Genomic DNA, 22,994 nt, shown 5'->3' on the forward strand with positions numbered 1-22,994 from the left:
ACGATGCAATATGGAACAGATTTAATGCTCTGATAATTTGTAGTTATCCCATGGGCCATTTTACAGTTGGGTGGGTAGGTTAAAAGCACGGTTACCGTTCAGTGCTGTTGAGGTGCAAACATCAAAGTGTTTTGGGGAGCTGGGTATGCACGGGATTGTTCACTCGTTTTATTTGAGTAAAAATTCTAAATTGCTGGGCAATATGCTGTTAGATTGGGTTTACTATTGGAGGTCACAAATGATCTGCAATGGAAAACAACTACATCCCCAGAATTTAAAGAATAGACCAATTATGTAGAAACAAACAGCCTCATATGAATCCACATTGACCAGGATTGTGCATTAAAAGTCATGTCAAGAGCTTTCTTTGCTCTCCCTTTGATGCCAATGAGACTTCTCATTCATTATGTCACATTGGAACCCAACAATCAATAAAATTATATAAAATGGGCTTTGGGGGCTTCAGTCTGTAGCTTTCATGATTATTTTGTAATGTAATGTGGGACTACAGTATGACTGGAATTTTGCATGCAGAGCATCTGTGCCGAATGAAAACAAATGACAATGTCCCTTATTGTCTGCATTGTCCCTAATCCAGACAGTATAACCACAGTTTGCTTTTCACTGGCAGCCAATGGTCTGTTGCTGCTGCTGCTGCCGCCATCAAACCCTAATAATGTCAGATTAAGCTCTGCACATCTGACACAAGGGCTAGATTTGTTTCCGGGATTGGAAAATCTGGATGGGATGCCTCCAAAGCTCTGTAATTCTGCACATACACACTAGCACAGATTGACACACACACACACAAACAGATTAAAAAGCAGAGGATGGGGAGGATATGCATGACATGGTTGTGTTGGTTTTATTTCCACTGTCCAAAAAGTTCCTGAATTGACCCGAGTGTGAATGCACAACAAAAAACACTTTAGAATCAAAGAATTGTGATGTTTGAACATGAAGCCGGGTTATTTTTGTGTCAGTTGTTATCAGCAATGACAGTGATGATGGGTTGCTAGATTTTTGGGGGGGATGCTCGACCCTCTTCTGGGACAAATGAGCACCCTTGAGGCTACAGTTCGGATTCAGGCCATGTCCCCACGATGCCCGTGTGCCTCACTGGGCATGCCATTCCTTTTGTTGCAGCTGAGAGAAAAGGGGGCTGCTGACGGCTGCAGTGGGCGATGGTCACCCAGATTATGCCTAATCATATGGCCTATTTACACTAGACACCAAACGGTATGGCACTCAGAGTATCAAACCACAACAGCAGCAACAAACAAAAAAAAACTGCGCAAATGGAGGATGCCAGTCGGTTTCTTTTCATCATATAATTCCAAGAAGCATCACGAGTTCCTCTGGTCGTTCACGTGACTTGGTGGTTTGGACCAATGGGGCGGTAGAGTTTGTCCTGGGCAGAGCAAAAGGAAGAGGGGGGTAAAAAAAAAAAATATTTCCACATTGCGATTTTTAATCAACGCAGAAAGTGGTCACCATCTACTGTGTCCCGTGCTACAACAAGGTAAACCTACGTCTTTTTATGGCTCCTTTGATTAATATTTTTGGGAAAACACAAGTAGCATATCTACCTTGAATTTTCCTATTAAAATCCTTTATTAGTATTTTTGAAAAAGAATTGTTAAAAATATGGTTTCTATAGTTTCAACTTGCAGGTCAACACAGAGTTGGCTAATGGCATCAATAATTAATTCACTTGCTAACTTACCCATCTTATGATGAGCATATATGACTTATTGACTCGTTATCTAATTTAGTTATTTGATGTAGCATTTTCGGAAGTGACGGAGAATAGTCAATTTTATGGTCAGTCGATTTTGCGTTTTCGGGAGACTCTTGATTGTCATTGTTTGGGTGTCCATTGTCTCGGGTAATAATCAAGCCCGAGCGATTATATTGTTGAAGAATTAGCAGATGGTGAAAGAAAAGAAACCCCTGCTTAAACCTTATATACGCACGCCGCTATCTAAGCTGTGTTTGCCTCTTTTTTTTCACCGTAGCAATGATGAGGCGACATTATCCTCTGAATCAGTTCCTCCTGGTGATCATTATTCCAATTATCGTCACACTGATATCAGCGCTGCTGATGACCTTATTCTTGGCCAATCATACACCAAAAACGTCAATGCTCGTTAGCTCAAAAGCACTGTATCTGACTTGAAATACCCCGATAATCCAACTCCTTTGTTTAGGTAGTAAAAGGTTGTGTCTGTGTTCTTTATAGGAAACTGTATCACAAATAGAGAAAGAGGAAGGAAGGAAATGTAAAAAAAAAAAAGAAACCAAAGAAATGATTGATTCTGTATTAATGCGACTCCTCGCTGAGAGCTTCGCATACGGAAGCCATGACTTTGTGACAAGCAGTGATCTCACATTACAAAATGTGGCAAATCTAAAATGGCCGACTTGACGCTTGGCTCTTGGCGGCGCGTTCGCAGCATAACATGGTGTGCTTCCTGTATAGCCTTTGGCATCAGAGCGCACACCCACACACACAGTTTGGACAATTTGAAGTGCATGTGACCAACTCTGTGTGGTACTTTTTGGTCATAGTTGGCTTTTGTGTCTTCCTCCTCCTCCCGTCACTTTTCTCTGATATGACTGCTCGTGGTGAGGATGTGGTGGCCACGGCTTTGATTGTGATCCAGGCTGAGCTATCAGGATGCTGAGCTGCTGATGTGGGCTGACAGCTTTTGAGAGCACTGTCATAGCGGCATATAGGAAGACTGCCCCCCCACCCCACACACACTCTCTTGCACCATGTACAACAAAAGACAAGAGCTGCTCATATACCAGTAAAGACTCTTGTGCAACTTCCCTACTTGACCAGAGCGTTACTATATCTGACAGGAGCAAAACTATCAGCACTGATTATTTATCATCCTGCTCTTCAGTTGTCATTCTTGATAATTCGTCTTACAGTTCCTAAAAAGTTTGTGTGCGATTCATCCATCCATGTCAAACTGAGACACTGACCAAAAGGTATGGATCAACCAGGTCTCCCTCTGCAGCCCCAATATGCATAATAGGACTATTATTTATCTGCCATTATTAGAGCAAAGTCATGTACGACATATTAGCTGTATATCAGTTCAGTACATTAAATGCCGAAATTGTGGCTGAATATATGCAGTTTTGCTGTAAAACTACCATATTCCTATCTATTTATTGGGAAATTACAGAACAGTACTGATGATTCCTAAAAGGCATGAAAATTTACTTGAAGTATAAAAAAAAATCTTCAATAAAAACTCAATGTTTGACAAGATTCCTTCACTTTAAGCTCCATTAAAGGGTTTAAAAACATCTGAAATACAGACAAACTTATAGTGGGATTTTTTTAAGATCAAGTCAATTCAAAAGGAGCACGGCAAGCATAAAATGGTTGAACCACCTTCTCTCTGACAAATTAGTACGTTTTCTATTCAAATGTTTCAAATAATTAGATTTCGGATGCTAAAGAGACTAATGGGAGCAAAACCCATTTTCCCTTCACAGTAAAACAACATTCTAAATACTGAGACACAGAAATAATTCTGCAGTGAAGCCTGGTCCACAGTGATGCAGGCTTTTATATCAAAACATCATAATGACATGTATGTAGATGTGTGGATTAGGATGAACAGATGACAGGAGCTTTGGCTTGGATTACAATCTGCCCGACGTCCATTTGATGATTTTCTTTACATGATTTCATCTCTCTCGCTTGTTTTCTCTCATGATTGCAAACGGATTTGCCCATCATATGTCTTGTTTTTATATATGACAAATATGAAGTTATGATTTTATTTCTTTTTTGGATGTTGGATTCTCTACAGTGCACTGAATACATGTCTGATGCTGAGCTGGAGGGGTAAATGGCAAATAACATTAAATAAATTTATTATTTGTAGAATCAACAAAAACGTGTGAAAATTTAAGTTAACATCTTTCAATTTTGATTTTCCACATTATTTAAAACACTTTTTTCACACCAGACAGAGCGAAGTTAATGTCAAAGTGATCAGGTTTAGTCAAATTAAAGCAGATTCAATGCAGAAACATGCACTGGTATGGTTCAAAATTAGGTATAAAAAAACATGTCCTGCATCTGCACTAAAATCAGCATCTCCATTCATTTGTGTTTTCCCATCTTTTACACGCCAGCGGCTTTGCAAGAAAGCAGCATCTCCTCATTGTTGGCAGCACATAGCCACGGACAAAGAGAGAAAGGAAGGGATATTAGAATCAGATCCTCCAAGAGCAAGTACTTTTCTGTGGTGAACACCGAGAACGCAGACGCAGTCGCAGGGGGGGAGGGGGGGAGGTGGGCGAGCCATTTTGTGCACTGTGCCGTCCAGCCAAGCGTAAAGCGTGATTAATTCAATAGCGGCTGTAGAGGAGTAGGAGGAGGAGGCCTGTGCAACGGCGAGCGTGACCCACTTTCTCCCCCCGTCAGATGTCATGAAAAAAATGTCCCTGCCATTCTCTTCCCGTTTCCCCCCATTCCCCTGTCCAATTTCCTGATTAGCAAAGGGGACACGACATGAAAATAAAAGTGGACAGTGGCAGTGGAGGAACTTTACTAGAAAAAAAAAAAGGTTTTCACAAAGGAGTTTTCAGATTTTAAAAGGCACCAAGTGTAAGAAATAATAATAATCACCTCATAAAAACAAATTAGCTGGGAGGTTTTAGCCCATTGGTGCAAGTGATTCACCAGGCCTTGACCTAATTCTATTATGCTAGAGGATGTTCGAGCAAGAGTAGTGTCTGGTAGGACTAACTATTCAAAATGCAGCTCCTGATGCTGACCTGGTTCAGCAGAGGCTGAATCTACAGAGGAGAATCTCAGCTCCAGCGTCTACATCATGGGATGAAGATGCTAGTTACAGTGTCTATAAAAGAGGAAGAACTTATTTTTATGCCCGTAACCTCCATTTTTAGTCTTGAGGAGATAAATACTTCATCCATCATCGACGTCAGTCTGACCTATACCACTGGCTTGGGTCTTAAACCCAGATTAAAGCTTTTTTTATATATAATCTGGTCTCCACTGGGAGATTGGAGAGACAGCTGGCGACAGAATCCCTGTCCTTATCTGTCAAACCTCGGCTGGATTCGCACCAGCAGCGTAGATTACAGAGGCAACTTTCTCTGAAGCCAGAGATGATTTATTTTGAACATATTTTGGTATTTGTGGGTCAAGTTTGAAGTCACTGAAGGTCCCAACAACAAGAACAGGAAACCAAATGTCTGATGTATCTACTTGACCACAGTACATGATATTTGTACAGGTTTCTTTCTTTTGCAAATAAAACTTAAGTTAAAGCAAAATGTACAAATGTTAATTGATAAAAACACAGCGGAGAAAATGTCAGAAAAGGAATTATCTTTTTTCATCTAAAGTTAAATAAAAATATTAATCTAAATGCATTTAAAACATGAATATGTCACAGTATATATAATCCACACAACTGAACGAAAAGAAAAATGCTTTGCCAGCATCATAATGAGTTTTTAAATGTCTTTAAATGATTAATTAAAAGTAGACATTTAATAAGCTTCAGGTAATTATGAGTATAGTTTCTGACATTTTAGACTGAGTAACTAATCAGTTACTAAATAGAATACCTGTCAGATTTGATAATGGAAACTTGCAGACAAGAAAACTCAGCTTGATGCACCTGAGAAGATGAGATCAATTTGAGTTTCCTTGTGGATTCATTGTTTTAAGTGACTTATTAGTGTCTCAGGATGTTTATACAGTAGTAATTTATATAAATAAATTTTGCTTGGACAATCAAAATATTAGTTAATAGAACTCAAAGAATATTGGATGTCAGAAAAGGTTCACGCCATCTAATACTTAAAGCTACAACTAAACTTGGCCCACTACTGTGACCCACATAGCAACTCTGCGCTCTTGTAGCAACTAATTTTCAGCCATATCTGTTACAGGTTATCATTTTGAATTGGTAAACAAATTGTTTCCAAGAGATTTTTGGTTAATTAATTACAACTTTGTTTTAAACATGTTATTTAAACCAAATAAATCTTAACTAAAAGGTTGAGAACATTTTGCAAGTTTGATTGGGGACCCCCAGAGTGACTCAGTCTTTGAGAATTACTAGGTTTATAGTAGTTAAAGGTCCAGATTGTCGAATTTACCCGTCAACATAATTCAAATGAAATATTTAAAACTGTGTGTGTGTTTTCTTTCTCTTCCATGGAGAGGAAAGTAGCCACTCGATGAAAGACACAAAATCGCTGATTGCAGACTGATCCATTGTTTTTATGTTGCCACATGTTAAAGCTGAAACATCTACTACAGTGTGAATATCGAAATTACTTTATATATATTATTAATAACTATCAGAAAATTTGCGACTATTTACCTCAAATTGTTGTAAATCTCTACCTATGTAGTAATCCACCCATCCATATATACCCAACAATTGCATATTACTAAAAAAACAAAAAACTACCTCTTTACATATATATACATATTCTTGCACTTTATGCTTGTTGCACTTCTGTTGCAAACCTCTTTTCGTTACCCGAAACTTGTATTTGAGTGATGACAATAAAGTTGTATCACATCTCATCTATGTGATTACAACTGTAGACAGTGATGGGTATTTGATTCCTCTTTTATTTGCTCGATTATAAAAAGTTACTCTACATGGTAAAAATATATACAAAACAAATCTTTCTACTGCAATCACAACCTCATTTGTGGTGCATCCGTTACCACAAAGTGGCAGCAGCAGCAGCAAGCATCTAGTTCATGGACTTCATGTGAGTTTACAGATGTTTCCAGCTTTCTTGAACGCTTCTTCAAGCATAGGCATAATACACTGTATAGAAATGCCCTGCTCAGAACGTCAACTTTCTGATTTAAAGTACATGTTGTCATTTTGTGCTGAATGAAAATGTGCTTTATGAATTCTGTTCAATCGGGAAAAGACGCCAAGACAAATTAGCAATCACACAAACGAGGGAGGCAGAATAAAGAAGCGATGAGTAATGTCTTGCCTTTGTCTTTGGCCTTGCTGATGCAAAAAGATAATTCCACGTCTGTCAAATCCTGTGATATTTGGCATTTGGAATGGAATTATGTGCCTGTAAACTGCTTTTATATATTAGCAAGTTTCTAACGATTTAAAGTGGTACTAACTGTGTATGTGATGCTCACGCATGTCTTTAAACCAGACAATATTCCTTTGTTTTGCATGTAATAGGTCAAACACAGGTTTTTCCAAGGAAATAATTGCTTTGTCCAAATGTAACACGGAGGTTACACTAAGTACTTGACACTTGAGCCTGTGGCCGCTCTTTGTTATGGAAATGTCTATTTGAACATTGCATGTAAAAAATAAATATAAACCACATTAGCTGTTCCCATTTTCTACAGTTGCCTACCTGATGTCAGGAACCTTTTTGTTTTTCTTTGCTTCAAAGATAAACTCATAGAGTTGGTGCATTTGTAGCAATCCATGTTACACTGCTAAAACTATACATATACTATATATATATATATATATATATATATATATATATATATACTATACTATTACTCCCAGTAATCGTGACAAGTTTTAGTGTATTTTCTTGTCATAAATTGTAATAATTATTTTTCTAAGAGATAATTATATATGGTTATTATAATATTGCTAAAACAAATCAAATTGTGGCCTATAGGACTTTTGCATAGCACTGTATGTGTTTATATATATATATAAAAAAAATCTCTTCCCACGTAGCAACAGTGAGAGTGATTGGCAGATGGCAACATTATCCTTCTCTTCATTCAAGGTCAACTGGTCCACACATTACCAGCAGGAAGCAATTCAGACAAACTGTACGTCCTGCATATTTGTAATCATTTTCTGACTCAATATGACTAAATGACTAAATATATGCAACACAGCATGACATGCAATATGAAGGTCTCAATATTCACAAATTTGTCTTAAATTGACAAATGTATCTGCAAATGAATACATCAAAATCTTTAGTCATTTCATGATAAAATACAAGAGGATAATTGATTTAAATTTAGTATCAGACTGATGACAGTTGATGATGTATGTCTTCATCTGGGGTCGTTAATTAAAGCAGAGTAAACTGATGTTCTCACAAACGAAGCCACTAAATCATTTATATATATATATAAAAAAAAAAACATACTATACTTTTGCAAGGGGAAAAAGGCTAATTTTAATTTTCTAACCTGTGGGTTTGTATAATATTTGGAAGATTTACTTATAGAAAAAAAAAGTAGGTCAAAACCAGAGATACTGTGAGTTGCAAAGTAAACGCTTACAAAAGTAGAGAAATGGAAAATAATGAAGTATCTGTATTAAACACTCCAACACACTGTATATTTCCAGATATACTATATTAAAAAAAAAAATTACTGACTCCAGTAAATTCAATGATTATAATTTGATTCACATCCAGAGTCAGATTTACAGACTGAAGTGCCCTCTTGTGTTCACTCTTCAGCCGTGCTTGACTCATCACATCACCTGTCAAGCTGAATTCACAGCGGCTCCACTTGAAATGAGCTTGATAAAAATAAATATGGCTTGTCTCGTGAATGAAGAGCCATCTGCTGACATTTCACAAGGCCGAGGGAACATGGGGAAATACTGGAGTGAACCATTATTATTACAGTTATTTCTACATTGGGTTTATTCTTTGTTCTGCTTTCAGTATCCGTGGCACTGAAGTCCATGTGTATCTTGTGTCTTCCACGGAATATCATGTACATTATATAGACAAAAGTATTGGACGCTTGATCATTACACAAACAGGGACTATAATCATGTATTCAAATACATATATACAGTATATGGAGTTGGTCCCCCTTTTGCAGCTATGAGAGCTTTCACACTTCTGGGAAGACTTTCCTCAGAATTTTTAAATGTTTCTATGGGAATGTGCGCTTCATTCATTCTGTAGAGCATTTATGAGGTCATGCACTGATGCTGGATGAGAAGACCTGGCTCACAATCTCTATTCCAGTTCATCCCAAAAGTGCTCGATGGGGTTGAGGTCAAGGTTCTGTTAAGATTTCCGTTAAGATTTCTAGTCTGACTGAAACACCTGAATTCAATACTTAACAGGTGTGGCCAAATACAGTACCGTTGTCCATATAGTGTATATAAGAATATAGAAATAAAATAATATAAGAAACGCCATCCCAGTACAGGTTTGGAAAATTTGTAGATGTTAAGCCACCATAAAGTACAGACAATTCATTAACAATACATAATCTCGACATAATTTAAAGGTTTAATGTATATTGAAATTTTCTTAAAATATGTTAACACTTAACAGGTAGAATTGCTTTGGATGTGTGTGTTTGGGGGCAGCCATAGCCAAGTGGAAATGTCCTTGGCTTGGTTGCCAGTTCGAGTCCCCACCAGGTCAAAGGGCTGGGGTACCCCTGAGCAAGGTACCAACCCCAATTGCTAGGAAGGTTCCTAGTAGAGGATGGGTTAATTGCAGAGAAAAGAATTTCCCTAAGGGATTAATAAAGTATAAGAAGGTTTCATTTTTTCTCTACAACTTCTGCTAAGGGGGAAAATCAATAATTGGTTGTATGACATTTAGCATGACAATTCTCAGTATTATTGAGTGACCTTTTCTTTTGGAAGAAAAAAAAAAAAAAAGGTTTAGCGATATCACCCTGCATAAAACCCCCACACTTAAGCTTTTAAGGAGATTAAAATTTGATTCTGTCCTTGCACACTAACGTAGAGTAACTCTTATCAGACCTTTCTGATTTATTTATTTATCTATTTATTTTACACATTTATTTATTTATTCATTCATTCATTCATTCATTCATTCCGGTAGGTGACCGGTTGGCTGACTCCACCATCGCATTCGCGTCGGCCCTTGAACTCCTTCTCTCACGTGACCACGCCCCCTCATTCCTTCACATTCCAAATCCCGAAATGGAACCCATCAAAGTGCAGTCAGAGGGTGGACTGAATGTGACCCTCACCATCAGGCTGCTGATGCACGGCAAGGTAACCATGATCATAACAATAATAAAACATCCCATCCTCGAAAACAAAATGTTTGATTTCAAAAATCCAACTTAATGTGTTGTTTTGTGTTCCTGCAGGAGGTCGGAAGCATCATAGGGAAGGTATTTACCACCATCACAACACAGACTGCGTAACGCATTATTAAAATCTGTGGGAAAGACAGGTATCTCATTATTTCTTTGCTTTTTCTTCCAGAAAGGAGAAACAGTGAAGAAAATGCGCGAGGATGCAAGTTAAACCTCTTTTTTTGCACATATTCTATAGTTGTTACAGTAAAGCTGTATCATTGCTCATAACTGTGTTCTATTTTGTCCCAACAGAGCGGTGCTCGCATCAACATCTCTGAGGGAAACTGCCCTGAACGAATAGTCACCATCACCGGTCCAACAGACGCTATTTTCAAGGCCTTTGCAATGATCGCCTACAAGTTTGAGGAGGTAATATCTAATGTTTTATATGGAATGTTTCTATCTTTATTTGTACAGCACTTTTTAAACAAAAAATGGAAAAGAAAAACACCAATAAAATCCAAAAAAAATGTTAAAATAGGCATTTAACTATATTGGCAATCAGGAAAAATGACTAAATAGTAAAAAAAAGGCAATTATGTAGTACTTGACAGAATTTACATAAACTATCCAAAAGCAAAACAGACATAAAAATGTAAAATTATTATTGAAGAAAATTAAAGAAACTTGAATAAAACTAATCATGCCATGCTGTAAAAATTTTGTATTACAACTTAAATTGCTAAATTTAAAATGTTATACGGTAAACACTATCAGGAAAATGCATTCAATGGTGGTTGGTATATTTTTTAAGTAAAGTGGATCTGAGTGCAAAGTGCAGAAGCTGAGTAAATGCACATTCCACAAAAAGTGTGCTAAGCCTGCCTGCACTGACTCATTCCTACATGGAATACAAAGCAGGCTTGGCTCCGTTATGTAGGACAACAATGTGCTGATGTAACCTTGCAGTGTTTTTTTGAAAGCGGGCCAGTTGTGTGTTTTTATTTGGATGCCGTATCAGAGTGTGTCAGGCCAAACCGAGCCAAAGTGTCTCCAAAACCACTAGAAAATCAAATAGTGCATACAGAGGCCAACGTGGTGGGTAATAATGATAATTATTAAATGTAGATGTATAGATGAAACCTATCTGTGTTCCTCGGTTGCCATACTTAGTGTTTAATTATTTTAATTATTAATTTACTTAGCTATACAACACTAGACTATAGTTGTATGTAAATCTACAAAAATATATACAGTAGGCATCAATTAAATACAGTACACATTTTAAAATATATATAGTATATATAAAATTTTCTTAGGACTGTGCAATAATTTGATAAATATATTGTAATATAATTTTCTCTAATTGGAACATTTTCCTGTTGCTATAAGATACATGCAAAAAGCAACCACTAACTGGAAAGGGCAAAAAAAAGTATGAATCTGCAAAAATGTGGACTTTATCTCTGCTTCAGGATATCATCAATTCCATGAGCAACAGCCCAGCCACCAGTAAACCCCCAGTAACCCTGCGGCTTGTTGTCCCGGCCAGCCAGTGTGGCTCACTCATCGGCAAAGGAGGATCCAAAATCAAAGAAATGAGAGAGGTAACCTATGAAAAGAAATTCTTCATATGCAAAAAATGTAAACCTGCTTCATTTCACGACTAGACCAGGCCCCCTGCACTGATCCCCACTCTCCTCCTCTCCCTCACTCAGCTTTCAGCCCACTTCTTGGCATTTTTCAAACTCAGGCATTGGGGCGCAATAAGTTACCCTTTAATCAAAAAATCAGCGGGAAGTATATACCTCCTATATACATCCCACATGTACTGTAGTTCTCATTCTAAATATAGTTTGGTTTAGTAACCTTTAAGTGTTTTAAATGCAAAGCTTATTTTGCATATGTCGAATTGACCTCAATTAGAAGGAACGTGCGGAGTCAATTCATGTCTATATGTCTTCTTCTGCTCACCTACAGTCCACAGGAGCTCAGGTCCAGGTTGCAGGAGACATGCTGCCCAACTCCACCGAGAGAGCAGTGACGATCTCAGGAGCTCCAGAGGCCATCATCCAGTGTGTCAAACAGATTTGTGTGGTGATGCTTGAGGTAAAGTATGAAAGAAGGAGAAAAACAATAAATACATGTTGTAAGTGAAACCACAGGTATACTGAATGATGCCTGGTGTCAATCTGTTATCTGTCCTGAGGGATCACAGCTCTACTAACACTGCTGTAACATGGAACAGGACAGATGTTCATACCAAGTCTAAATGGGGACATTGTTGATTGATTTGGAGACAAAATACATAAGCAGCTGGAATTTGTCTTTTTTTTTTTCTTTAAAATTACTATTAATTGTTACTCTACATTAATACTGCTTAAACGGTCAATATACTTAAAAAATACAATAGAAGAGTAGAAGGTGCAATATTATTATTATTGTTGTATTGACAGTTTTACAGTATGAGAAAAATCTTTGAATTTGAATTTACGACTTTCTGATTACACAACTGCTATTGCACACGCTCTGATAAAGACTGATAAAAAAATGTCACATTTGTCAAGGATCTGATTGTAAATAAAATTCACCCATGATATCAACACACCAGGTGCTTACTTGGCGGTTTTTGACATCTGAGGTGTTGCTTTTCCCTCCCTACAGCTCTGTTATTGTGGAACTGCAGAAACGATCATATCCCGCTTCCGGCTACATGTCCACATTAGGATGGATTTAATCAAATGGCTACAGACTTTCCTAGTTGTGTCTCTCTGTCTTGCACCATTAATTTTAACTATCTGCACAGCCAGTTCTCCATTGGGCCTTCATGATGGCACCAACCATGGATGCTAGGACATGTGTGACATGAGTGTAAGTCTTAAGAGTGTGGACTTCTAATTAAAAAAACAGTGTATTGATAATTTGAGTCATCATAATCCAGTTGAAAGTGATGTTTCAGGTCAATTCAAGATGATCTTGTCAGCATGAACACACAGCAAAGAGCACTTTGGTTTTTTTGACTCTTTTCCCTAAGGCACCATTCCTTCTGGTCTCACTTTATGCAAAACACCGTTCTCTCTTTCTTTATATTCCTCTTTCTTTCTGTTCTAACACTTTTCTCCACATCTCCCCACTTCTTCTGCCCCCCCCCCCCCTCCTTTGCTCTCCAGTCCCCACCGAAAGGTGCCACCATCCCCTACCGCCCCAAGCCTGCCTCCACCCCTATCATTTTTTCAGGTGGCCAGGTAAGAGCAGACCCACTGGGGGCGTCCACAGCGAACCTCAGCCTCTTACTGCAGCACCAACCACTGCCTGTTAGTTTCGCACCAGGTTTTACTCACTTGTTTGCCCTCCCTTCCCTCACTCTCTTACAAACTCCCAAACCCAACGAGCATGAACCCATCCCTGCTGTTTACTGCCCCCTCACTGTTGTCCATCACGCACAGCAGAACTGGGATAAATGACATTAGTTCTAGGTTATTTTTTATATCATTCTGCTTTAGAACAGTGTTTCCCAAACTATCTATAAGATAGATGGAAGAAAGCACTGATTTTAATAAAAGAAATGCCAGAATAGAACACCTCAGTTTGTTTAGCCTTGATTCTTAGTATGTAGTAGTGGTAGTATATATAGGATTACAGTGAAAAACAGAATAAAATATCTGAATCAGAACACAAATGACAGGAAACACAAAATATTCTTTAAATTCTTTCAAGTACTCGTAAAGTAAAGTAAATGATTTAAATAAAATGCATAATTCTCCATAACATAACGTAGAGATGTGTAGCATCTCTAACGGGCTGTCAGGCTCCAAAAACAGGGAAGAGACGAAAAGTATGTTTCCAAGTCAACGTAGTCATGACAATAAGCATTGATTTGTTTAAAGGTCAAAATGGTCGGTGACTTAAGAATAAGCTTTGATGACCCACACATGCACGGGAATGGGAAATTCAACAGGTAAACAAACGGTACAGAGCAGGTTTAGCTGAGGAGGCTAATGGTGAAGATTACACAATAGGGACATCTAGTGGGCGGGATGTGCATTACAGGAGGCAAGGCAGTTTAATTTACTTTTTTATACACAGACTGGCAGACAATGACATTTGTGATATAACAAAGATGGATAATGTAAAAAAAAAAAAAAAAAGTACAGTATATCCAAAAATAATTTATAGCATGATAGTTTTATAAATGAATATGAATTTTCTTTCCTTAATGCATAACACACACAATCTGGACTAAACCAAACTTAAAATTGCTGCTGTACTTCTACTGCAAATAAATTTCTCAGATTACAGTGGTCGCTGCCATCTCAGCTGATGACATGACATTTAGCTCCGTTCTGCGCTCTGTGGCGTTTAAAAGGTGAAGTCACATGACTCCTCTCAAGGCCACTCCTCCCCTAGGTTCCTCCACACCCCTCCCCATCACTTCCTCACTGTCTGTGTTGTCCCTTATTGATTTTGTTCAACTGGATCTGACTAATAAATGCAGGGACTCTTTGCTGCATGACTTTCTTGTAATGTAATGTTTTTTTAAAGTTTATGATTGCTTTTGTAGAAATATTAAATCTAAATAAAAACTGTTTTAATTACATTACATTTTCTTACAGAGCATTTAGTTTAACCTGGTCAGAATTAGATTTTTGTGTTGCATCTTTTATTTGCTAGCTTGATAACAATATCTCTCCTCATGTTTTCAGGCTTATACCATTCAAGGACAGTACGCCATCCCTCATCCAGATGTGAGTGCTAACCTCGTGAGGCAGTGCACACTGCGCTCCACATACTGTCTCACTGCATCCCCATTTCTCTCTTCTGTCTGAGTTGCAGGCTTTTTTTCTTACTCTTTCCTCCCTTATTAATATTGATTTTAATATTAATAAAACAAATCTGATGTGTAATTCCTATATCTTCAGTCTTTTGACCGCTCTGTCCTGTTTGGCATTTAAACCTCATGGGGCTTGGCCTGCTGGCTGGTGAAAACGCCAAGTTCAAAAAACCTGCTTTAAATTGGGTACTGAATCACAGCAGGCGTTGGACTATGTTTATTGGCCCCAATTATTTGGTCACATGGACAAATGACCATTATGTCACTAGATAATCCAAATAAAGGATTTTAAAGATTTGTCAGATGGAAGAAGCAGTGGATCAACAGCTCTTGTGGCTTTCATGCAACATCTGTGATTTTCTATATGGACTTTGATGCAGAACAGTGAGCAGATTACACAGTTCAGTTTCACAAGTGAGTGGCAAATATATTCTTATGTTATAGACTTGAGCAGGTATTTATTTATTAGGTAAGCCTTTTGTTCAGTGGTTAAGGTCAGCTTTTTCTTCTGTCCCTGCTGGAAGCCATGTTATCAGTGAGTGTCCTTTGTCCAAGGCTGGTTCAAAGAAACTGTGGCACACTCGATGGTGTGCTCGGCAAAGTCACTAATGTTGATGTGAAAATACCTCATGGACCCGTATCTATGAGATGTAATCATTAGCATGCTTGGTAAACTATCTACAGTCATAAATGGGCCAAGTCCTTCATGAGCTCCTCCTTTTAATTCTTTTTTAAAAGTTCTCTCTTAATCTCCGTCTTCGCCCTTCACCTGTCTTTGTTGTTACATTTCCTCAGAGCCTCTCTTGTAGCATTTCGGACAGACCATGTGTGTGTGCGTGTGTTTCTGTGTGAGTGTGTTTTCAATGACGGCCTCATAGCTCTGCTGTCCTCCTCCTCCCCCCCTCAGCAGTTGAGCAAGCTCCACCAGTTGGCTATGCAGCAAACCCCCTTTACCCCCCTTGGACAGACCACCCCTGCCTTCCCCGGTACGTACCCACCTACACGACCACCCTTTATTTTCACCAAAAATCTCCTTCTCTTGTTTTTACCTGTAGAGACAAACACTTTCTCTTCCTCCTCTCTCTCGCTCTTCTTCTCCTGTCTCTGTCCTATTCTTTCTCTACTCGTCGTTCTCCTCCTATTGGTTTCTGTGGTGCACTGCCATTGACATGGCCTGCTGGTGGTCTGCTCTTGTTGATGTTGAGGTTTCTTTTTGTTCTTCTGTCGTGTTTTTTTCTTTCTTTCGAAACTTATTTTTGAAGCCTGAGCTTGTCTTAATTTTTGATTTAGAGAATAGCATTGATATTGTAGCATTGAAGGCTCTGCTCACGGCTGGGCCAGAAGTTCCAGTGACACAGAAATGCTACTGGCCAATAGACTAGAATAGGGAAAGGAAGTAATCCCTAAAAGTGCCAAACTCTATTTTATGTCCTCTTTCTTCCTTCCCTCTCTCTGTCTGTTTCCTGTGTTCAGCAGCAGGTCTGGATGCCAGTAACCAGGCCAGTACTCATGAACTCACCATTCCCAATGATGTGAGTACATTTGTCACAATAACAATAAGGTGTCCGATAAGTGCTCTTTTATAATTAGTTCCATTTCCCCTGACCAAACTGAAAAACGCACTGTAGCCATTACAAAATCTGTCACTGTTGCCTTTACTATAAAGCTTGTTCCAACACAGCAAATGGGACAATGGTTTTTATATATATATCTCATGTATTCTGGCCATCCTAAGTCCAACACACATTTTCTTCCCAGCTAATAGGCTGCATAATCGGACGCCAGGGAACCAAAATCAACGAGATCCGCCAGATGTCTGGGGCACAGATCAAAATTGCTAACGCCATGGAAGGGTCATCGGAGCGCCAGATCACCATCACAGGGACCCCCGCCAACATCAGCCTGGCCCAGTACCTCATCAATGCAAGGTCAGAACATAGTGGCTCTGTATTCAGGCCAGGTTCGAACGGTTGTGTTCCATGTGACATAAATGTTGCCACCCGCCCCTGTCTGCAACAATACCTCCATGCATCCATCTACTGCTTTTATCCTCCTAAAGGGGGGTACACATCTCAGGGCCAACATACAGAGACATGTTAGAGTGTTCAATTAACCTATGCATGTTTTTGGACTGTGGGAGGAAACCCGAGAAAAGGCCCTTGCCTTGCTGCAGGGCAACAGGCAACCTTTAACTCTCTAACCTCGAAAACACACACACAGAGATGTATCACTTGATGGCAGATGTATCACTTGATGCTTGGTGCTTCAGGAGACTATTAGAGGTTTGCAGAGACGCATCCGCCCTGGCTATCTACATAGCTAATGTTGCTAAAGTGATAATATGAGGTTTGCCACTGTTTGGTGCACTCTGTCCATCAAACAACAATGGAAATGTGGAGAACAACCTTGTTTGGAGCCCTGTTTGGGTCGTGTAGAGTTTGACCAAGAAAAAAATTGGATTTAATTGGATTACACTTGGTTGCTGCTTAGAAAGTTTAACATTTCTCAACTTCTAACCACTGTTTCAGTTGATGCACCCACTATGTACATGTGAGGCCATATTAAATGTTTGTAAGAATTAGAGACATACTGGTGAGACTCTAGATTGTAACAAATGGACGACTCATCCCTTTCTTTCCAAAGTACGCCAGGGAGCTACGCAGACCAGAAAGGTTTGACATCTTTTCTGGTCTGCAAACTGTCCTTGAATCCTCTAGCAGATTTGTAAGTTTGAGCTGCTGTAAAAACACAGAGCCACATGATGGCAGCCGCCATACTGCCCCATGTGTAATTTGTCTGCACTTACTGTAAAAAAGTAAATCCAATCGATAACTCAAATAAAAGGCAAATACATTTTTAGATCAACCTGATTCTTCGCTATCCTCCTTTAGGTTCAGAGATGTGGCGGCAATGTGGAATGATCCATCAACCATGACCACATCCTAAAATCCCTGACTGGCTCCTCCATTTGGCCTTTTCCAATGACTGACCACCACGGACAACCCCGATGCAGCCCTTCGGACTCTGGCTTTGGCTCTCTGAAAAACCTGACCACCTTCCTGTCCTTGTCTGGGGACAGTTGGGTGCTCATCTCTATTTTCAGGAAGCCAAAAGAAATATATATATATATATATAAAAAAAAAGTTACAAAAAAAATGAAATCTGTTGATTAGTTTTTTTTAGAGAACTGTTGAAGCATGTTGAATGTTTATTAGGAACCACTTATGTGTTCATGTTTCTTTGTTCTTTTTCTATCTATTGCTTTCTCTTTCTCTCTGTCAGTGCTGCGTGATAGAACATCATTTAAAAAGTATTACAATGTACTTACTCGTAAAAGGTTGAACTTTTTGTAGAACGTAGGTATTTGAATTTTACAGCTGCTCAGTGATGCTATCGGCAGAGTGTGTGGTGGGATGTAGCCAAATGATCGAATCAGATAATGTATTTTGGAGAAGAAGAAAAAAAAATCACATTTATGTGTTTGCCCTAATTTGCATCTTTGTCTACTTACAAATCTACCCAAAACTCTTTGCTGCATCACATGACCCTTTTAAGCCAATGGTATCACTCCTTGAGCTTCCCATCTTGTGTTCTTCTCCTGTATTTACATTATTGCTTATACTGCATGTTGTTAAGTGTTGTGCCAGTGTGTATTTGAGGAAGCCTGGTCAGTGTACATGTTCCTTCAAATGTTATTATAATTTCGTTCTCCTGTTCTTTTCCACAAACTTTTTCAACATTCTTGGCCATTCACGTTGAGTCCTACTCCCTGCCCAGACGAAAAACTTTCCAACAAACAGCCTCCCTCTCTCAACATGGGATAGTATATAGATGCATGAATGGGAATTAGTGAAAATCAGCAGTGAAAACACTGACTGAAACTTTTAAATGATTGTTTACTCGCTTAATATTATACTGTATTTGTTTTGTACAAGGACTATTGTGACTTAGCACATTAGTCGACTATGTGGCAATCATGCAATAGACGATATACTAAACACTTTACTCTGGACTGCCTCTGATGTGGGAGGAAGTAGTTGGATGCATACATTTCTGTTTCTTCCCCTTGAAAGTATTCACTATAGGTGAAGTGCAAAAATAAAAAAAATGAATAAGGAAGCTTTTGAGTGACAAAAACAAGGGGAAAAAGCCGAATTGTAAAGCAGCCTAAAAGTTTGGACAAAGGCGAAATGGTAATTTTTGGGGCCATGGAATGTTCAGGGGTTCATTGGGGGAACCCATGGGGCCTGGGCGGACGTGATTAACTCAGTCTCTTTCACGATTGTTTTTTTTTTTCTTTCGCTGTCATACAGATGATTTGATGCTTTAGGTTTGAATGTCTTTTTATTGTCGCAACTTCATTGTTTTGGTTTTTTTGAGAAAGGACAGGTTGGATGAGAATTCCTACTTTGCTGAAAGAAAAAAAACAGCATGTATTTATTCATGGTGTGGCAATGCACATATGACTTTTTGTTCATTGACCATGAAAGTTAAAAGTTTTGTTGTGGTGTATTTCATTTGAGAGGGAGGTGTGGATGATATTCGGTGTGATTTCGTATTCTACTCATGAGGATGCTCTATTGAACAAGCTTTCGGTGTCGACGCATACAAACAGCTGTTGAATGTTATAGTCAAATCACATTTTGTGTCCAACACAGCAACATTTTCTTTACTTCATACTTATTGTTTTATTTCAAATAGCCTATGCTGAGCCTAAAGGAAAAGTCTGACATTTTGAGAGGGGTGCTTAGACTTGAGGGTAGGTTGAGACCATTTATACGATACTCAGCCAGCAGCCACTTTATTTACACATATGTGCCAAAATGTCAGGTTTTCCCGTTTGGATCTTTGTTGGCACAAATGCAATGATGTAAATGGATCAAATGCTGTTTCAGTAAACTGAGCGAGGCATAGTCATTGATTATTCTGCAATAATTCTTACATTATGATGTAAACTTAAGTAGTAGTTGATAGCAATGTGTGTTTCTTTTTAAGTTTTCAGTTGTCATTACTTGTAATTCAGAGGGAATAAGGGCTGTCACTTTTATACAAAGTTTAGATATGTTTGTACTTGGAGGGGAAGTTCAAATTCAAAATCGTCCAGCAGAGGATGCTGCGAGTACACCTTGGCCTTTGTGCAGCAAAGTTGGGTTTTTTGCTGTGAAAATGGACACAAGCTATACCGTCCGACTGAGCAGACAATCACAACAGTAACGTATTTGAGCAGTGACACATTTAACTACTTAGTTCTACATCAAAGTAACAAACAAATTGAAGGTCTCATCTGTTAGCGTAGCAGTTAGCTTTAGTAAAGCGAGGCAACACAGGATATCTTCAATGGAATAATATGTCAGGTATTTTGTTCAAACATAACTTTGGGAACAAGTGACAGCCCTAATGGAAATGTCTGCCGAATTAACAAACTATTTTTTTTATTATTAAAAATTAAAAGAAAAAAAAGGTAGTTAATGCCCAAGACGGCATTTTTTCTGGAACAGAGAATATCCTCAAGGGTATTTAAGCTATTATACAACAGCTGTAGTGCATGTGTACCATTGAAATGTTTGCTAAAAAAATGCTAATTACCAATTAGCATGTGCATTTGTCAAATTGTTGTTGCGTAATATGAATTTGATCACTAAGCAGGGATATTGAGTTGCAAGTGATGGCAGTGTGATTTTAATAACATCAATATTCATGTATTACTCAGTGTTTGAAACCTGTATTTACATTTGTGTAGGCTATACATGCCTGAGCATACTTTGATTTTTTTTAACAACCTGCAACTAATGCAATAATAGGGTGCAATGTGCAATTGTGCAATTATTTATTTAGTTCATTTAGTTATTAGCATAAGAGATGTGTAGCTTGCTGAAAAAAAAGCTATTTTTAACTTGTGTGGCAGCAACTGCAGGAAAAAAAGGAATGACTAGAAATGTCTTTTTTTCCATCTTTTGTTTGTGTGTTGCAGTTTGGGGGAACAAGTGTAAGTGCTTTCACTTGATTTATTTGCTTTGTGCAAATCTATATTAGTTGTGAGTAATAACATAGGATTTTAATTTCAAAGTGTTGGTAAGTATAAAAAACTAATAAAGTTTCTTTTTTTTTTCTTTCTGTGACTTGGTTGTCTCTGGTGTGCTTTTTACAGTAAACATCTGTAATATCTAATTCATTGTACACAATAAAACTACAAGGAACAACAAGCCACTTCTGTAAGAACACACTTCTGCCAATATTATTTACTGATGGAGCTACAGTGACCAGCTCTTCATGGCATTTTATCTAGTTAACCTCATTTTCAAATCCTTTCTTTTTAGCACATGCCATTTGTCACTTTAAACATTTTATACTTTTATACTGGAGATGTCCAGGCTTGCTGTTTTAGCAAAACAGTGTAGGGTCAGATTCTAGGGTGGATTCTTTTTTTTGGTGAGAGTCAGTAAGCTGTCTGAGAAATTGGGAGATAAGCAGGATATAATTGTTGGCTGAGGTCCAGTGTAGAGCTTTGCAGTGTGGCAGAGTTCACTGGGTTACCACTGCAGCTGATTGCCAGTCTGACAGAGGATGCAGACAAATAAAGAGAGGTGGTGACACTCTCTCAAAGCAGAGGCATTCACTTTTTTATGACATAAGTGTTGCTCTAAAAATGTCTGAATTGCTGTTGATGAGACTGGTGCAAGGATTTCCTGAGAGAGTGGACAGCACAATAAGCCTCAGCTTTCAGTACTTGAATGTTTGCACTACTAGTTTGTTATCAAGAAAGCAAATCTATGTCAATCAATGAGCAAAGTGAGACATCAGAATATAATCTCCTTAAATCTGGTATTGAATGCGTTTTGATCAGTGGGAATGTGTTTAATTGGCATTTACTGTACTCTTAGGTCAAATGACTGCAATCGGCACAGGTTTCAGTTTCAGCATTTTTAGGAAAACAAAACACAAGCAAACGTGATAAATTTTCCTCCCTCTTCATTTTACACAGCGATGCATATTAGCTTGCACATCCCTATGGAGGCACATGTGTCTTGTAAATAGAATGTAAATAGCTATGAAAGCTTGAAGCAACCCTTACTTTTTTACAACTTGATACGGCGTCTCAGTATATTTTATTTCAAAGTTCAGATTAATTAAGTTGTCCAACTGAGCTCGCCCAAAATATGAAGTCATGCTCTACCCTGGCTTGATATTGAAGTTGGAGTGGATCCATGCTGTCACTCAGCATTGCTGTAAGCCACTAACAGGCAACCTTCTCTATAATGCAAAGGGCTAATGTCCAACACAACAAGGGAGACAAATCTCTTGTCAGATGATATTGTGGCCGCTGGACATGGGCACACAGTGCTGCTGTGTCCTTGCTTATGAACGAACGCAAAGTGTGAGCAAAGTGATCAAAATTCAATGTCAGAGGAAGTCTTTGCAGCCGAAGAACATCAAACTGACTGAGTGGGCTGTTTTCAGAAAGTCACTTTGCAAAAGTCACCTGAGGTAAAGAGGAGGACGACACAGGTGTGACAGAATAATGTTGAAATGCCCTCCTTGATGGAAAGAAATAGTGAAAATTAATCACACAGCTTTCCCTAAACTGGATTGCAGCCATATGATTCTGAAGAGGAATCTGTTAAAGTGAAACTATGCAGGATTTTAGGATCTAATTTAACAGCTTTATAGTCATTGTGATGGTTAAATGGCTTCTGGAGCCAGCTGGAGGTCTCAGGTCTTGCGTGAATCTCAGACTGCTTTACAGTGCTACACACACACACGTTTCCAGGCAGGTATAGGCTATAAGATCAAGGCATGGATAGCATCATTTTAGACATGCATCATGGCGAAAAAGAGAAACGGGTAGGAGGAAACGACTCTTTGACTGAGCGAGGGGCTTGAGTAAACACCGCAAACCACTTTTTCCAAATGGAAAGAACTGAAGAGCACAGAAGCACAAAAACGGATGCCGGCCTGGCGTCTTTGATGTTGCACCTGCTGAAAACCAATGCACATGGCCAGGAGAGGGAAAGGGAGCTTCAGCAGTGACTTTTCACAACAGTGAGGATAAAGCAGTAGACAAATGGCAGGTCTTTGCCACAAATTACCTTGACA

General features: G+C 38.6%; 1 protein-coding gene across 4 annotated transcripts; it reads left to right on the forward strand.

The window, feature by feature from the left end:
• Window positions 1-1,425: 1,425 nt before the first annotated feature.
• LOC131455239 (poly(rC)-binding protein 3-like) lies at window positions 1,426-21,019 on the forward strand. 4 transcript variants are annotated; one of them, XM_058622769.1, is made up of 13 exons: window positions 1,426-1,522; window positions 9,865-10,040; window positions 10,139-10,162; window positions 10,257-10,289; window positions 10,382-10,498; window positions 11,545-11,676; window positions 12,050-12,178; window positions 13,240-13,383; window positions 14,773-14,814; window positions 15,808-15,886; window positions 16,374-16,432; window positions 16,659-16,828; window positions 17,792-21,019. In XM_058622769.1, exons 2-13 carry the CDS (start codon window positions 9,966-9,968, stop codon window positions 17,844-17,846), a joined length of 1,059 nt encoding a protein of 352 aa, XP_058478752.1. In that variant the 5' UTR covers window positions 1,426-1,522; window positions 9,865-9,965; the 3' UTR covers window positions 17,847-21,019. The 4 variants fall into 4 exon arrangements, with proteins under 4 accessions (XP_058478752.1, XP_058478754.1, XP_058478753.1 ...); XM_058622771.1 differs by having other exon boundaries at window positions 16,377-16,432; XM_058622770.1 differs by having other exon boundaries at window positions 15,811-15,886.
• The last annotated feature ends 1,975 nt before the right edge of the window (window positions 21,020-22,994 follow it).

Source organism: Solea solea, chromosome 2 (genome assembly GCF_958295425.1).
Source record: "Solea solea chromosome 2, fSolSol10.1, whole genome shotgun sequence".
In the NCBI taxonomy this organism is placed as follows: domain Eukaryota; kingdom Metazoa; phylum Chordata; class Actinopteri; order Pleuronectiformes; family Soleidae; genus Solea; species Solea solea.

Excerpts from the sequence above, each read along its gene's own strand:
- LOC131455239 (XM_058622769.1), top strand. The coding sequence starts at position 9,966 with ATGGAACCCATCAAAGTGCAGTCAGAGGGTGGACTGAATGTGACCCTC. Across the intron at positions 12,179-13,239 it reads TTTGTGTGGTGATGCTTGAG|TCCCCACCGAAAGGTGCCAC; the intron begins GTAAAGTATGAA and ends TTTGCTCTCCAG. Across the intron at positions 16,829-17,791 it reads CAGTACCTCATCAATGCAAG|GTTCAGAGATGTGGCGGCAA; the intron begins GTCAGAACATAG and ends ATCCTCCTTTAG.